This window comes from Electrona antarctica (assembly GCF_951216825.1).
Source record: "Electrona antarctica genome assembly, chromosome: 8".
Lineage (NCBI taxonomy): Eukaryota > Metazoa > Chordata > Actinopteri > Myctophiformes > Myctophidae > Electrona > Electrona antarctica.
In genome coordinates this window covers 4,098,082-4,115,427 of record NC_136789.1, presented here as the reverse complement: position 1 = coordinate 4,115,427, position 17,346 = coordinate 4,098,082, and the positions used below count along the sequence as shown (strand labels likewise).

Below are 17,346 nucleotides of genomic sequence, written 5' to 3'. Positions count from 1 at the left end.
AAAGATGAGAAGGAATCCTGAAACCTGGCAACCAGTCTCAGGAAGATAGAACAATCTGTCTATATCAGTGGTTTTCAACCAGTGGTCCGGGAACCACCAGTGGTCCTTGAGGGGGTTCCAAGTGGTTCCCAGCTAAATGATGGAGAGTTGGTAACCAAATGGACCCTTATTAGATCTTTAACGCTTGAGAGCGTGAAATGAAACCAAATGAACCCATTAGGGCCACTCTCAAGACTTAAAGACATTAACTCTCAAGAGTTAAATTATTGTAAAACATCTACATTACTTAATTTACAAGAATTCTACACAATTTGAGAATGTAGAATAATTATAAACGGTGGTCCGTGGCTCAAATGCCGAATACATAATGGACCTTGATATGAAATGGGTTGACAACCCCTAGTCTAGATGGAATCCTAAGTATACTCTGTGATATAAGAAGTGTCCTCTCCACTGCTATCACACCTCCACTGTGAATCTCTCACCTCTCCCTTTTCCAACCTGCTTCACGCTCTAGAAATAACACTACAGCAAACTGAGAAGTTATAGTGCACGGAAAAGCCACCGCATTTCATCTTTGCCTTTTTGTGTGTGATCTCTTGGCATTATAGACAATATGTAGGAGGTGCCGATCCTAATCTGTAAATCTGTATGTGTTGTTCCATGGCTTTTACTGTATACACAGAATCTGAGCAATAGTGCAATATTGCATTGAAACTCACAATATTGCACTTTTACGTGGGGGTGCAGAAGCCAGCGGAATGTTCATTCATAGCTGGACAGAGAGAGATCAAAGACCTTTCTGCATGGGTGTAATTGACCGTCAGGCCCAGAGGTATAGATCAACCTTCAGCTTCCCATGCGTGAGGCTGCATGTGAGCATGAATGAGTGGCTCCGCACCCCCCCGACCCCCCCCCCCCCCCCCCCCCCCCCCCCAAGGCACTCCCATCTGCAGTCGTTACAGTATCATTAATGCAGCTAACATTGTGTTCAAGTGGAAAGGCGTGAGGTCCCCTGCCCCTGTCATTGTCCACCCATGTGTGTGTGGTTTCAAGGCGTGAGGTCCCCTGCCCGTCATTGTCCACCCATGTGTGTGTGGTTTCAAAGATAACTGAGCAATGTCGATGCAGGAAAGAGAAACGAGGGATGCGATGATAAGTCACGAATGGAATGCGGCGCGTCAGGAACAATCTACCAAAGTAGTTGCAGCAGCAGCAGGAGGCTTTTCCCGCTCATCAGACCAATTATAACGATCATTCCTTATTCTCCTCTAGGCACTGAAATGCAGAGCTCAGGGGTGCTGATGAGGTCTCAAATGCAATGAGGGATTAATTTAATTTACATGCTTACTAACAAGGATGTAATGTAAATTGACAGTGTAAATAGTGCTACCACATCCATGTCAGTCATACACCACGATTGGATTAAAGTTTCATTGGTGGAGGGAGGGTGATTTATAAATACCGCAGTCTCCTGAATTAAACATAAGCTTATGCTTGACTTGTCCTCAAGTGAATGATGTCGGTTGGGTTTAGTTGCCATTTTTAGCTTCCATGATTCCATATTTAGAATAAAGGTTTTCACTCTTGCATGAGATGATTCAGAAAACCCTCCATAGGCAGTGTGTGTGTGTGTGTGTGTGTGTGTGTGTGTGTGTGTGTGTGTGTGTGTGTGTGTGTGCGTGTCTGTCCACAGAAGCATCTGTATTCTGGTCTCATATGCATGTGAGGCAGTGTGTGTGTGTGTGTGTGTGTGTGTGTGTGTGTGTGTGTGTGTGTGTGTGTGTGTGTGTGTGTGTGTGTGTGTGTGTGTGTTGGGGGGGCTAACGCAGCGTTGTGAATGACTTGTGTCTGCATGTAATGCATAGTGCAGTGCAACAGAGAGGCAGGCAGAGGCAATGAATGACATGAGCTCAGAAGGGTGAATGGAAGCCGAGCAATAAATTACATACAGTACACGACTACACGCACACACATACTGTACATTCACAAGTACAACAATAGATTTCTGCGTATTGATGTAGTCACGTGCAGTTGTACAATATGGCTCATTATTCTACACACACGCACACACATAGTATTCTACACACACATATAGTGTGGAAAAACAAGAAATGTTTACAAATATATCTCTTGGCCCGGGCCGGCCTAGCGGTCCGGGCACTTGGGCTGGTAATGTAAAAAGAATACATCTCTGGATGTTATTCAAAGAAAACACGCAAATGCACACACGCACAATTCTCCACTGTTACACACTGGAGAAAAACTACTCCACTACTACTAAAGGTCAAGGTCACAGTATTCTGACTTTATGTATTGTCTTGTGGACAGGTACACTAAAAATAAATCTCATTGTAGTAGCATTAACTTAACTAGTAATAGTGATTGGAGAACAGCAAATGTATAGGCCTACAGCAAGAACAAAAACGTATGGGGACGAAGTAACAACAGTTTAGAGTAGAGGTGATCAGGTTTTTTGGGACCGATCCAGATTGCCGATACTGTTCTTGTGCGCAAGGGGAAAATGTGAATATTTCCAATATTGTCAAAACCCACGTCAAAACTGTTCCTGTGTGTATGGGAAGGAAGAGGAGAATGTTTAGGCTTGTCACAAAGATGCAAAACGATATTATACTATACCGGTATATATCTGATTGACTTTTATACCACTTAAATGGTATAAAAAGATGGGTTTCTCCAGATCGGGTAAATTGCCAATCACCGATCGAGTCATTTGGAGTGAAAATCGTCCGCTCACCAATCGGTGGCCGATCGATCAGAGCACCTCTAGTTTAGAGAGAACTATCTCCTACTTAAACTACTACACTACAGTGATATAAAATATATTATAATGATGCTCATTCATTTCAGCTGTGATAATTAAAGGGGAAAAAAGGCTCTCTCTCGGTCTCTTCAATTCCTCTTCACTTGTTCTCTCATTACTGCGGTCCTCCTCTTTCATTGTTGTCTCTCTTTCAGACAAAAGTACACAGACAGACACGGATACAATCTGCACACACAAGCAGAACATTCAGTGTCAGCCTGTGCCAAAGGGTCTACCTCTGTTGACTTTAGGCATTAGGCCATTGTTGCCGCTGCCTAGCTGTAGCCTGAAGTGGGTACTTGTGCCACCCCCTCCTTAATTTATGCTCAGACGTACAATGGTGTTGCACGCCAAAAATAGCAGATCTAAAAGCTCAACCCGGGGCGCTTGGGTGGTGCACTGGCAAAGTGGCTGCCAAGCACCACAGAGTTTGTGGGTTCAAATCCACTATGGTACATCCGGCTTTGGCCCGTGTTCGAGGGAGGGAAGCCGGGCGTGCCACATGGAGGGTGATCATTTTCACTGCACGAATTCCTACGGGCTGGGATGGCACCTGTCAGCAGGGAGTGTTGGACGAGAGGAGTAAGATGAAGACTCTACGTCCTCCCGGTGGGGACTGCTCACTGGTGGGTGAGTCTATAAGATACAACAGCAGTGGCAACACAGAAATGTGTGTGGGGAGGCATCAATTGGGGTAAAAAGCAGATCGGCTATTTCCGACAATAGTGTCATACGAAGTATACAGTAGCCTATATGGATTTACCAGTGTTCATTTTGGTAGATAAATTACATTAATCTAATTACAGCCACCCTGTCACAACTCACAACCTTCAACACCAGCCACAACACAGACAAACAAACAAAATGTCAAAGCCCAAAACCTCTAGCTTCAACTTCCACACATACTGTAGCATAATTGAGGGGACCAAGAGCCACATACACATACTGTTTCCTCAACAACTGACTACTTTCAAAGGCAGCAGACACAACACAATATACAAACTCACAGTCACAAACACAAACTCAGTCCAGCCAGTCAGTGGGTCCCAAAATGACAGCAATAGTACAACAGCTTGGATCACTTCAGTATACAAACACAGCATACAACCCAAGCAGCAGCAGCAGCAAAGAATACAAATAAAAAGGTTCCTACCTTGAGCCATCTTCTACTAAGTAGAAGTAGAAGACAGTAAGACGAGTGGATCAAACTTAGTTGGAACCCATGGATAGAGAAATATAGCTCCTCATCCCCAGATCATTCACAGCTGTAAAGGAGAACGGAATATTTAACATTTTACTTTTTTCTTTCTATAGTGTTTTATATTCGTTGATGTGTATTTTTTGCTATGTTGATGAATTGAATATAGTACCCAGAACTACTTTGTTATCATTTAGCCGCCTAAATGCCTGACTGTACCTGTACTGTAACTTGAAAACAGTATTTTTACATTTTATACTTTTATCACTAACTAGTGGGTCGGAGAGGCTTATTGTTGGCATTAGCCGAGAAACGTGGGAGTTTATCCCTGTTCCAAAATGCTCTAGACCCCTGGGAGATGGATTGCTGAGGTGGAGCGCCACACCTACTACCATCAGCTCCCAGTACTTACCGCACGTCACACGACTAGCTGTAACTTTGTTTCAAAAGGATATACAGTAGGTCTACAATGTGCTGTCTTAGAAAATAATAATAAAATAAATAATATTATATCCGGTGCTGTCGGGAGGAGATCACCTAACTCCATTTATGAGGTTTTTATTTCTTTTGCATAAATCGGTGCTATTGAACACCCTTTACATCTGAACTCACTGGGCAACCAGTGACTTCCAGGAAAGTCTGGATGGCAACCGAGGAAGGTCGGTGACGATGGAGACAGCTGACCTCCTTAATTAAGGAAAGACTGGTGGGGTAACAGATTGTCAAAAATAAGAGACAATGAGAGACATGGTTATCATCACTAACTAAGTATTGTTAGTGATGAAAACCATGTCATGGTTAATCTGGATCAACACGAGTTGATCCAGATTAATGTTATTGGGTCCCTGACTCCCTGTGGTCCAGTGGTCAAATTCAGACTGACAGATGTATCCCTTTGTTATGCCTTGTGTCAGTTGAAAATACCATAAATCAATTCAATTGATTAAAGAGTCAATTCATTTCATGACTGATGTGATTGATCCTAATGTGGGTACTTTTAACTAATGAAATTCATACAGAAAGCCTCATTAAGCCATCAGAATGTCCATTGACCCTTGACACTGTCAATGATGTCATGGCCTTTACTTCTTGACATACACAGCCTTCTTGCTGACACAAGACAACTGCAGACTGCAGTCTGTTTGACAGGATCCCCTAGGCCTAGGATGTTGGAGGCGTATCACAATTATTACATAATCGACTAATTGCATTTACCGGTATTTGAGATAATCGCAATTAATTTTGCATAATCGTCAATCGTTTCCATGTTGAAAAATGTCCATAAATGTTCAAACATTTTTCAAAAATAGCAGAAATAGCAGATCTACAAGCTACACATGTAAGCGTGTAGAATAGATCGACTACTATTTCCGCTATTTTGTAAAGTTTTTTGAAAGAACAAATTATAAAAAAATATTGAATGTCAGTGATTTAAGTTATTTGTCATATATCATAGAAATACAAATTGTAACGTTCCAATGTTCAATGCAAAATAACACAATTAAATCGTTAATCTCAATAATTTGTGTGACAATTAATCGTCAACTTAAATTTGTAATCGTGACAGCCCTAGAGGCGTGTTCATATTTAATGACTTCTGCTATGCCTATGATCTTGCAATGGGTACAAGCGATGTCAAAAAATAATCTACAGAGAAATGTGGTACATGTGCCTTATACTAGCGCGTGGACAATGGTGGACCGTGGGAGCCACTCCAAGAATCCCGCTTGAGCCCAGAACTCAGAACCAATTAATCTTCTTTTAGCCGTCAACAGGAAATATCCATTTAATGTGGTCCACTGGCAATGCTTTGGGACTTGTGACATCAAAAATGGAAATATGTCAAGTGCACAAATAAAGATATTCAGGACTAGCATTAGAGAATGGGTAGATGTTTGCCAGCCCAGGCAGACTATACTTGCTATAATTCGAGTTCAGTTGGCTTTATTCTTGTACAAGTACTGAAGATTGAGTCTCTCTCCAGATGATGCCCGTCCAGCTGATTAAAATATATGAGACATGCTACAGGTATAAGGAATTAGGCTGGTGCTGTAGTAGGCCCTACTTACCATTGTGTTCTGACTGAGCATAAGGAATTAGGCTGGTGCTGTAGTAGGCCCTACTTACCATTGTGTTCTGACTGAGCATAAGGAATTAGGCTGGTGCTGTAGTAGGCCCTACTTACCATTGTGTTCTGACTGAGCATTGCTGTTGCCTACACCGGCCAGGGGTTCCCATTTCCAAACTGTGGTGCATGCACCCCCTGTGGTGTGCGAGCACCTAGGGTGTGCGTGACATGAAAAGGCTAATGGTGGTGCTATGGTGTTATTATAAATGTATGAACATATATGCCAATATTTGGCAAGTATATGCAGAATATATGCTGCTTATATATGTCCACATATATGGATATATGTACATACATATGATAAACATATATGTTGAATATAGAAATAGGTTCATATATTTCCTTTCCATCTATGGGGGTGCATCAGCTAGGTCGCAAGGTAACGGGGTGCATGGCCCAAAATGAACCGCTGTTGAACCGCAGTTTAGTTGGCTCGTTCAAGAGGAAGTAGATTCAGAGTGGACATATGGGTACCACAAGGGGGGTAGCACGCTGTCAGAACTTGTAGGTGCGCGCACACACGCACGCGCACACACACACACACACACACACACACACACTAGACATGACATTCTGCTCCAAATGATTTGGCAACACAGGGAAGGCTTCCCCCATCCTTTATGCACTCATACAGCACATATGCAAACACCTGTGCCACACTTCAGCCAAATGTGGTCTTATGAGAATAAGGGCAGTTTTGGAACACAGGCAGAAAGGTAATCCTAGCGAAACCTTATTCACTTCCATATAAGAGAATCTAATCACAAAAGACACATGTAATATGGAACCGTCCCAGTTTTGAACCAGGTATGAAGAAAACCTCTTTATTGAAGAGATGGTTAAAATGGCTGTAAATTGAAATTTCCATAGAAACACCTGCAATATGTATGACTCCAGTAAACAAAGGGGCTTTTACCTACAGGTCAGCAAAATACAGAATTTGGGAATGTTGCCTATAATGTGGTTATATTAGGTATGAGAGGCATGTTAGAGAAATCCAACATCTGTGGACAATTCTCTCATCTTACTGTTGAAGCAATATGGAAGTACAATAGAGATGTTAGAGCTCCACCCAGTGGCAGTAATATCAAAACATTTTAGCCCATGTGAATACTGTGTAATAGTACTACCTATAATTACTAGTCCAAAGCTAGATTGAAGATTGCAGTCTAAACTAGAAAAAGTGCCCTTCTGGGCACAGGTCTCCACCAGGAGGATAGGAGTGTGTGTGTGATGTTTGGCAAAATGTTTAGGAGCAATATAAACGTGTGTGTGTGTGTGTGTGTCGCGGCTTGGCCTGTTGTAGCGCCACCATGAGGCTGATTTTAAAACGGTCAAGTGGCATTTCTTCCAAAGCCTAGTGGGAATATGCATGCACAGTTTCACCACAATCGGACGCTGCGTTGAGTAGTTGTGGCGATTTGTACAAAACGGGTACAAAGCGGGCTACTCCTGAAAAGTTTAGAAGCCAATCGTAGCCAATGAGGGTGGATTATGAGAAATCAAACAAACCCGTCTTGATCACATGACTATGGAGAGCATGTGTACCGATTTGCGTGAAATTTGGATAAAATCTGAAGGAGTAATATTAGAAAATGTGTTTTACATATGTCGGCCTCCTGGTGGCGCCATAAAGAGCAGATGTGAAAAATTCCAGGCAAAGGTTTTTCCTTGGCCTCTAGGGAGTTGGCATACAAAGTTATCCACAGATCCGTGCAGTTAGAGGTAAAAACACTTTTCGGCCAGTTATAGCGCCACCATGAGGCTGAGTTGAAAATGTTCATGTGGCATTTCTTCCTCGGCCTAGTGGGAATGTGCGTGCACAATGTCACGGAAATCACACGATGTGTTCATGATTTGCAGCATTTTGTTTGAAACTGAGCACTCGTGCAAACTTTGGAAGCCAATCTTAGCCAATCAGGATGGAGTCTGAGAAATCTGAAAGACCCGTTTCGTTGAATGGCTCTAGAGAGACTGTGTACCAATTTGCGTGATGTTTGGACAAAATCTGTAGGTGTACTGTCCAAAAACGTGTTTTGCACAAAGCGGCATCCTGGTGGCGCTATAACAGGCCATTCTGGAAATTTTGGGGCAGAGGTTCATCGTTGGCATCCAGGGAGTGTGTGTGCAAAAGTTGGCATCGACCAGGTTAGCGGTGCCGGAGATTAGCTGTTCACAGACGGACGGACACACGGACGGACGGACAGACGGACGGACACACGGACGGACGGAGTGCAAAACATACTCTCTCCCCATGCCTTCGGCCTGGTGGAGACAATGATTTGTTGCATTTAGCTGTAGTTTTAAGGACTAGAGATTTGTGCAGGATAATGCATAAACACACCCTTGGCTGATTTTGGGGAGAACACTGAGCAGTCTACAGGCAAAATCTTTTATTTTCTCAAATAATGTCACAAAAGAGCAGTCAACATCATGCCAGCTAATTTTCTTTGCTGTTGCAATGCAAACATATCGGAGTTCAAATGGTTTAGATTAGAGCCCAGATTAGAGTCCTCTTTCTAATGGAAAAACATGTAATACACTTAAATATCTATGAATTCAAGGAATCCATGTATGCCTGTTCTTGAGATATCTTGGTTCATCCAAACAGCCGCAGGCATATTGCTCAAGACCCACAGAAGTGCAGTGTAGCGTGTGAAGTTGATGTGGTGAGCCGTTCAGCAGCACTTATGGGGGCAACATCAGCCTGCTCTGAATGACCACACGCAGAATGGACACTACACTAGTTGAATCAGCTCAGGAAATCAGTCATATTTAATGATACACGTTTTACATAACTATCAGGATGCAACATTTATAAGGAGATAATAAATGACAATGTGTATGTGACAAAAGGTTGGTTTAATAAACCTGCTAAAAAATATACCGCATTTAGAGAGAAATCAACAGAAAAAGAAAGGAATGGGTATTCCTGCCACAAGGCCTCAAAGAGAAGTTGTCGATTCATTGTGAATTAAGGCAAGTCAATAATCTCACCCAGACAGCCTCTGAGACTTAACTAAGACAAAAACAAATTCAGAACCAGTGACAACATGAAAACTTCAACATGAAAACTTCAGACAAAATATCTTCCTCATTGTGATGTGTCCATTTGAGCCGTTTCTGAAATGGAGACAGAAAGATAAACAAATCTCATGTCATATGGATCTAACATTAACATTAAATTAAATGTCACCATCAATGGTAGGGTTGTCACGATAATGTAATTTTACTTGACGATTAATTGTATTACAAATAATTGCGATTAAAGACGATATAATTGTTTCTTTGGCATTGAACATCAGAACATACAGTATAAATAACTTTTAGGCTTCGTACGCAAAAATACCACAGGGCAGATAACTTAAATATGCAAAGAATATGATTGACATTTAATAACCTTATTATAAAGTAAATTGTAGATGTGGGGATTATGCCAAACCTGAGGTTCGGGCCACTATGCAGCGCTCACATCAAGAGTTCTTGCTGATGCACACACCTAGTTGTCGGTCGGTCCTATATATGCATGACCACCATTTATGGTATAGCGGTTGGATCTGCAGCTGTGGATAACCAGATCACCATATATGCCAATTTACGATTCTGTCCCTTAGTTCCTATCGGAACGTAAATAAAATTACGCCGAGTGGGCTGAAGCTGACTTCGCAACATTTGGCATGGCGAGTCGCTCGCCTAGCGGCTTGTTCGCCAGTGACTCTTGTGGCTCAAGTCCGCTTCAGACTGTGTGCCTCCATTGTTCACAGTTTTTGCTTAACTACTTCAATTGGGGATCACAGCCACATAAGGCATACCACCACCTACCGATGTGGAGTGTGCCCCGAAAGGTATTGTTGTTTCGCGTTTGTTTGGGCTATCGTATCTGCCAAAGTCAGAAAGTAAACAGAGACAGACTGACACAGCTTGTCTGTCTGCGACACGCTCATACATTCTACCCCAGCCTCCTACAATTCCAGACATTAAGACATTTTTAGACCTTTAATTTCACTAAATACATTTAAGACATTTTAAGGATCCGCAGGGATCAACAGATAACCTACGTGTTTCATTGAAGAGGAAGGAATCTTGGTACTCCTTCATGTACTGAGAAGATCTAGACTCATCCAGGAACAGAGAGTAAACTCTCTTGATGTCCTCCACCTGCACCTGTGTCCCCTGAGAAAGAAAACACATCTCTTAACTAGAAAGGTGTGCTCAGTCCAGTCAGTGCACTGCCAGCAGGCTGCTCACAATCGTTTGACATGATGCAGACTTTGTCCATGGTGAAAGTTAACAGATGACACTTTACTGTACACGATAGACTGTCTGCTTGATAGTCAATTTCACATCAAGTAATACTGGGTAGAAGGGCTGTGTCAGCACTCGCTTTGATCACTCACACACCCGGCAGACATACATTCAAACAATGATGTTATTAATGCAATAACCTCACCAACCAATGTGGGAGACATGTATGATTTTAGCACAAATGTTTCAGATGTTTCCTTGCTGATTTCAAGCAAGCGATTATCTTTGATGTAGCGTTAACAGTAATTTATACTCATTTGTGCAACGGTGTCCCTTGCTTGACAAGGTATCAACTTCCTGCATGATTTGCAATGGAGGTCTGTTCTTTTTGGGACGCAGTCAATTGAGTGAGGTTGCAGGACTCTTTTTTTACATACCAAATAAAACATTGTTGTATCACTCAAAGGTGGATTCGACAAATAGAATTCTCCCATTAGTTAGTGGTTGAGCTAATTGAGCTCAAGAACCTTACCCTGCGTTTGCGACACACCAGTCCTGCAGTGCTGATCAGCTGAATGGAGTAGCGCAGGGATGTCTCCAGTCCAATGCGGGTCAAGACCGTGAGAGCCTCATCGCTCAGCTCCACATCCTCCTCCTCACACCTGCAAACACACACCAAGCAGAGTTAGTCAAACGATGGAAGCAGGGAAGGAATTTCAAAGCAGCCATGGCCGTTTTTTGTCCTTCAGTTTGGCCATATACCAAAACAACTCCAATTTACTTCAAAATCACAATGCAGCTTTAGACACCCAACCCAAGTGAAGTAATACACAACTCGGCAACAACATTGTTGCATAAATGCACGCATTTATTTTAAATTAAATAAAGTAAAGGAGTCCTTAACACTTTGAGAGCCCACGCAAAACTGCCCAAAAATCACTTTCACCTAGAAAATCCATTCACATTTTTTATAATTCAGCTGACTGTGGAGACACATGCTGGAACTTTTTACTTTGAAATGTTTTATAGTTTCTGAGTTATTTAATTTAAACGCCAAATGCATTCTCAATGGCGAAGACACAAACTTTGGCACCACGTATTAAAGAAAAAAATCATTGTTTTGATTTTTTTGATTAAAAAAATAAAATATATATATATATATATATTTTTTTTTTTCAAAGACGTCCACAGACGTCTTGGGCTCTGCCCGTGCGGTAATACCAAAGACGTCCACAGACGTCTTGGGCACAAAAGTACAATTTCCACCTAAACTAAAGGTTTGTTTAAAAAGGACAATATTTCTGTATTTTTTAGGTAAACATTCTAAGACTCATTGGTGATGTAGGGTAGACACCTGGTTCATAACTCGGCAAACTTTTATAAATTTAAGAGTGAGCATTCTCAAAGTATAGGCTTTTTTTCGCCCACCTTTGCCCTAATCGGACTGGCCTTTTTCACATATTGGGGTAGGTCTTAAGAATAGCCCAAAAACCCTTTTTGCCCCAAAATAAAACTTCACAACAATCCATTTCCTTGACCGTTTCCGTCCGTCCGCAATGTGACGTCCTAGTGCATCCTCAATGATACCGGACGAGAGAAGAATATTCAGATTTTTTTCCTTTTGTTTATTTTTCAGTTCGCCTTTCGGCTACCGTATGCTACACTCTGGGCTCATGTTAGCTTACCGTTGACTTAGCTGTTAGCGCGGCAGAAAGAATGCCTCGCCCTGGATGCCTAATCCAGGGCGCTCTCCGTGGTTTTGATCCGACGGATATACTAGCGCTTCATTTCTGCTCCTCATCCGTCTCTCCCTCAAAATATGAACGCTTTTTGGATCATATATCGTATAAATTAAAACGATAGCAATGTAAGCTAGCAATGTAAAGCAAACTTTTTTTCCGGATTGTGGGTTTCAGAGTAAAAGCGGCCATGTCTTTCCGGCACCCCAGAGATCCTATTTTGAAGGAATCCCGGCACGGATTGTGTTAAAAACGGAAAAGAAGGATGTCAGTTTGATAACTTTAAAGTTGAATTATTACGCAAATTCATCTTCGTGATTAGTCAAAGTGTAATCAAAATTCATCTTGAATGAAAATATTATTTTGTGAGGAAAATAAATAAACCTTTAACGTGTAATGGGTTTATACAAATATTTTCCAATACATTATTTATCTGATAGTTATACTCCACTCTCAAGTTAAATTCATTAATTTCGTGGGCTTTAAAACGTTGTTTTATTTGATGGCCTTCCAACCCTGGCATTTGATCTTTGTGCCCTCACAACATTGACTATACCAAGGGCCTAGTGGCCACGGCCATAACAATTATGAAAGAGATTTTAATGTGGATTCTCACCGGATCTTGAGTATCTGCCGGGTCTCTTTCTCTGTGTACGGGGAGGTGGCGATGATGAGGAGACGGTCTAGCAGGTCGATGGGGATGCCGTGAGGGCTCTGGTAGTTTGTGCCACGGATTCTGAAAAAGAAATAATGAAAAAAAAAGGTAATCATTCTGATAGATAAAATAGAGATGCCATGTACTAAGTCAGATGAGGGGGTAGTTGGACATTTGGCCAGTGTGGGACAGTACCGAGTGATGCCTCTGTTGGTGGCCATGATGAGAACGGGGGACAGGTCAGTCTCCAGGGCACGGTTCAGAAAGGAGAAGCACTCCATGTCCAGCATGTGAACCTCATCAATAAATAACACCTGAAATGACATGAATAACGAGGAAATAAATTCACATGCTAACGATTCATGTGCGCCCTTGCAGAAATGTGCAGTTGTGCACACACCACTGGACTTACCCCTGGAATGATCTCTGCCTTGCCCTCTTCCCTCCACTCAGACACTTTAGCATTGATCTGCTCACGGACTTCAGACTTGATCTCTCCGGTGTCTCCAGAGAAGAGGGCCAGGAAGCCCTGTGTGCGGCTGTTTATGACGTCCACCTCATGGAGGGACACTGTGTGGACCACCTCCTTCCTCTTTTGAAGCTCACCCTCTGGACACTGAACAAATTGTGTCTGGGAGGACAAAAGTCAAAGACCATAAAACAAAGGAATATTCTCCCATTTTGACACTTATTCTCCCGCGTGTGACTTTGGAGTGACTTCTGCATTTTAAGTTGCAGTAAAATGTCATGAGCAATAACATTTCCAGAACAATACCTGGGCTCCCATAGCGTCATAGTCTCTGGCTCTGGTGAAGGAACGCCCCAGCTTACTGATCTTACCGGTGGCTTTGTCTATGGTGATGACATCTCTAGAAAAGATGGAACGTGACCGATCAAGCTATCTGACTGGCTAGGCTGAATGATATGACTCAATAACATAGAGAACAATAATAATAATAGACTCGAAATAAGAGACTGTTTCACAACAGATTAACTCACCCAGCCTGTATCTTCTCCTTACTGAGGCTCTCAATCATCTTGTTGCCCAAGTCATAAATGGTCTCCATCTCAGTTGTCTTTAGAGTCAGTTTACCCACTTTGGCACCCTGACAGAAAATACAGAAAATGTCGGGAATAACTACAGGTATACAACCTAGATGCTGCCATCTTTAAACAAGACAGCAGATAAGCCAGTCAAAATATTTGGCTGAGGTTCAAGTAATGACAGTGTTATGCTATAATACACATCATTTCACTTGAAAAACAGATATCTTACAAAAGGCTCAGGTACATACAAAACTTTTAACATTATTACAACTTCAAATGCAATGTGCAAATTGCCATTCAAAAGTGATAGTTAGAATCTCACTTACATTCATGAATCAGCTGAACTAATAATGCTCTTTGTTCCAAGCTGGACATGATGATTGATGCATTAAAATAATACATTCCACATGTAGTCATAGCACGAGCTTACCGTTCCAGTGGCTGGACGATCAATCTGGATCTCCACCACCTCTCCTTCAATGATCTCGGTCTCCTCCCTGCACAACCAAACACACAGACTGTGAAAAGCTATTCATTTCACACACCGAGAGTGCAACTATTATTCTGTTTTCTCACTCACTTTATCCTCACTCCAATGGCCTTTCTGAAAGCCTGGCTGAGTGCCTCTGTCTTGCTCATCTCCAATGAGAAGATTTCACTAGCGGCCATCGCTGTGAATGGGGTATCAGGGCCGAGAGACTGGGCAATACCTAGTAAATATATCAATAATTAATTTTCAACAAGTGAGTAGAGCGAATAAGACAAACACTGAGCCACTAAACCACAAATAAATGATTTAACAAATAGCAGATCTAAAAGGTCACAATGTGTCATGACTCATGAAACATGTTGAGAGCTTGCAGATCTATTTTCTGGAAGAGTAAAAAATAAATAAATATATATTTTTTATAAATTAAAGTGCTTAAAAACACAAAGATCAATGCCAACCAACCACGTAATGATATAATGTCAGAAGTGAACCGTACCCATGGCGATGGCAGTCTTTCCTGTGCCAGGTTGACCGGCGATCAGTATAGCTCTGCCGGCGATGTGGCCGTCTTTGATCATCTCCAGGATGATGCCAGCTGCCCGGCGGGATGCCAACTGGCCAACCATCCCCTGAGACACCTGGAAAACAATGTGTGTGCCCATCGAATTCACTTTATTGTCGGTCACATCACAGCTGTGCAGGTGGTAAGAGTGGGTGAAATTATTTATGGTGCAAAGCAAGCAACCCACAAATTGGAGTTGCTTTTAATTAAGTATAAAGAAAGTGTCTTGTGCAAATAAAGATATAACAGCAATAGCATGTCTACTGGTCTTTTATGCTTTCATGCACATCCATCATTGCTAAGAGATTGTTTATATTGTATAAAGTACCTGTGTCATGAAGCAGGCTAGGTATACATGTATGCTTACAGCCATTTGTAGGGAGTAACCCATAATTCAGCTCTAATAATTCAGAAGATGTATTATTATATTTTTTATTTACTGACATGAATTGGCAGCAATGGACTAGATTAGTAGTGGACTAATTGAAAAAATGTAAGCTACCTGTCTTGGCTCCAAAGCATCATCCAAACCAAGGCCACGAATGTGAGAATGTGCACCTAAACACAAAATATGCACATATGAGTTAACTGCAATTACACAATTTCTGTAAAGAATTAAGACTGTGCTCAAATGTAACTGGAGGAGCAGTAGTTAGTCGCAATTTTATAATGGGATAAATCTAGAGTTGCAATACCCTCCATCATCCGCTTGTATTAAACTACGTTAAACTCACCAACATTGCAGCTGTAGGGAAAGCTTGAATTGTCTTCTTTCAATCTGCAAAGCATTTGTTGCATAAAAATCCACCGTAGACATGTTACGAGCTACTTTCTGTCAAGAAATTCTGTGCAGGTGATTCTTTTTCTAAGTGTTGGAGTTTGGAAGCACTCGTCGAAGTCACTGAAGTCTCATAACATGTCTACGGTGGATTTTTATGAAACAAACACTTGGTTGGTGAGTTTAACGTTGTTTAATACAAGCAGATCGCAAAAGCAATTTGGATCAATAGGATGGCAATGGAGCGTATTAGATTCATCCCATTATTTAAAAAAAAACTAGAGTTGGATATTGCGGCTAGAGCAGTAATATACTATAGAGACAGTACAGTAGACTATGTATCAGCTGCATTGATTGGAATCCAATGTAAATGTCTTAGTCTAAACATCTGGTATCCTCTCAGTCTGGTGAATGTGTGGCCTTACCTATTCTTTCAATCCGTGTGATGTCCCGGACCTCCGGGACCTTTGTTGCTGTCGCCATCTACAATATTTTGAGGATAAAACAAATAAGAGGGGCGTAACCTTGTGTACAGTAAAACCATCTGTGTTCAATCATCAAGTCGTGGTTCATTCAGCGATATATCGTAGGTGTTGCATCCAACATCCAAGTCTAGCCAGCGGTAGAAGACGCGTTTGTGATGGTCAGTCGGTTGTCATAGTGATAACCATAACGATACGCGTGCCACAACAGCCAGGCACATGGTTCGCGACGTAGCGTTTAGCATTAGCCAGTTAGCTCAGATGAGTGTTACGGTTTTTGACCAGTCTAGGCTATGGACAATACCCAAGAATAAAGCAAATCTAGCGTGAACTATACGCCTTATACGATACAAGTCTACACGAGAATGACAAAACAGGCCAATGCTAGCGCTAACCACCACCACCCACGTTAGGAAGCTAACGTTAGCGTCATCCAAAGCTTTTGCAGTGTGTACTGTGTAAGCAGAGTTGAAACGCGACAGCGTTTAAATAATGCATTTACACGTTGTTTTGTTTTCTCCCAAATGCAGTCAACTGTCATTAAAGATTAAAGCACGAGATTCCTCATAGTGTAACATCTGGACGTGAACTCACCTGTGCAGTCATACTGGTGGTGAGGATGCGAGAAGAGCGGCGCCTGCTTTCAGTGGGTGCTCTCGGCAAATGTCTCCGTGGAGAAAATGTAGTTTCACAAAAACGGCCCACCACGGTCTGCTACATAATTCTAGCCTGGCTAATAAACCAGACTAATATCACACAACACTGTCGCGGTATATTGACACATGTGTCTCCAATCCGCTGGCAGGCACATTTTTTTTTGCCAACGGCTGATTCGGTCTGGTTTATTAACCAGGCTAACATAATTCGTCTATCAGCTAAGTCTGGCTGATGTGTGCGTAATATTTTGCCTCCGCGTTCTAAGCTTGTATATCAGCTATTTTCAAATATAGGCATATCCGATTAAAGTGGTTTAGTGATTTTTGTTTTAGCTGGGATGGGGACCTCAAGGGCCCCTGGTGGGGCCTGCTTTCAGTCCCGTTCCCCACCTTGAGAACTACATGGGTTAGAATCTCTACGGTTAGAATGATGAATCATGTTAAAGCATGCCAGTGCAGCGGCATGTCAATGGCTTATATTACCCGTCCCGGTATGTTCAGTTGCGGCTGCTATATTGTCATATGTGTATGCTTTTGACAGT

General features: G+C 42.0%; 1 protein-coding gene across 3 annotated transcripts; it reads right to left on the bottom strand.

Annotated features, from left to right (window-relative positions):
* Positions 1 to 8,993: 8,993 nt before the first annotated feature.
* ruvbl2 (RuvB-like AAA ATPase 2) lies at positions 8,994 to 16,869 on the bottom strand. Of its 3 annotated transcripts, none has more exons than XR_013790625.1 (15): positions 16,743 to 16,869; positions 16,092 to 16,149; positions 15,391 to 15,446; positions 14,823 to 14,964; positions 14,417 to 14,546; positions 14,267 to 14,333; positions 13,789 to 13,895; positions 13,565 to 13,658; positions 13,202 to 13,420; positions 12,985 to 13,103; positions 12,751 to 12,870; positions 10,928 to 11,057; positions 10,209 to 10,323; positions 9,593 to 9,713; positions 8,994 to 9,273 (listed from the first exon to the last, which is right to left on the bottom strand). XR_013790625.1 is itself a non-coding variant. In XM_079507923.1 (14 exons), the coding sequence occupies exons 1-14, from the start codon at positions 16,752 to 16,754 to the stop codon at positions 9,245 to 9,247; spliced, it is 1,398 nt and encodes a 465-aa protein (XP_079364049.1). In that variant the 5' UTR covers positions 16,755 to 16,868; the 3' UTR covers positions 8,994 to 9,244. The 3 variants fall into 3 exon arrangements, 1 of the variants encoding a protein (XP_079364049.1); XR_013790626.1 differs by having other exon boundaries at positions 9,623 to 9,713; XM_079507923.1 differs by lacking the exon at positions 9,593 to 9,713 and having other exon boundaries at positions 16,743 to 16,868.
* Between the last annotated feature and the right edge of the window lie 477 nt (positions 16,870 to 17,346).

What these genes read in the sequence shown, in the direction of transcription:
- ruvbl2 (XM_079507923.1), bottom strand. An exon ending in CGGCAGATACTCAAGATCCG is followed by an intron (nt 11,058 to 12,750) that starts GTGAGAATCCAC and finishes GTGTGTTTGCAG; the next exon opens with GTGTGAGGAGGAGGATGTGG. An exon ending in CTTCCTCTTCAATGAAACAC is followed by an intron (nt 9,274 to 10,208) that starts GTAGGTTATCTG and finishes TCTCCATTTCAG; the next exon opens with AAACGGCTCAAATGGACACA.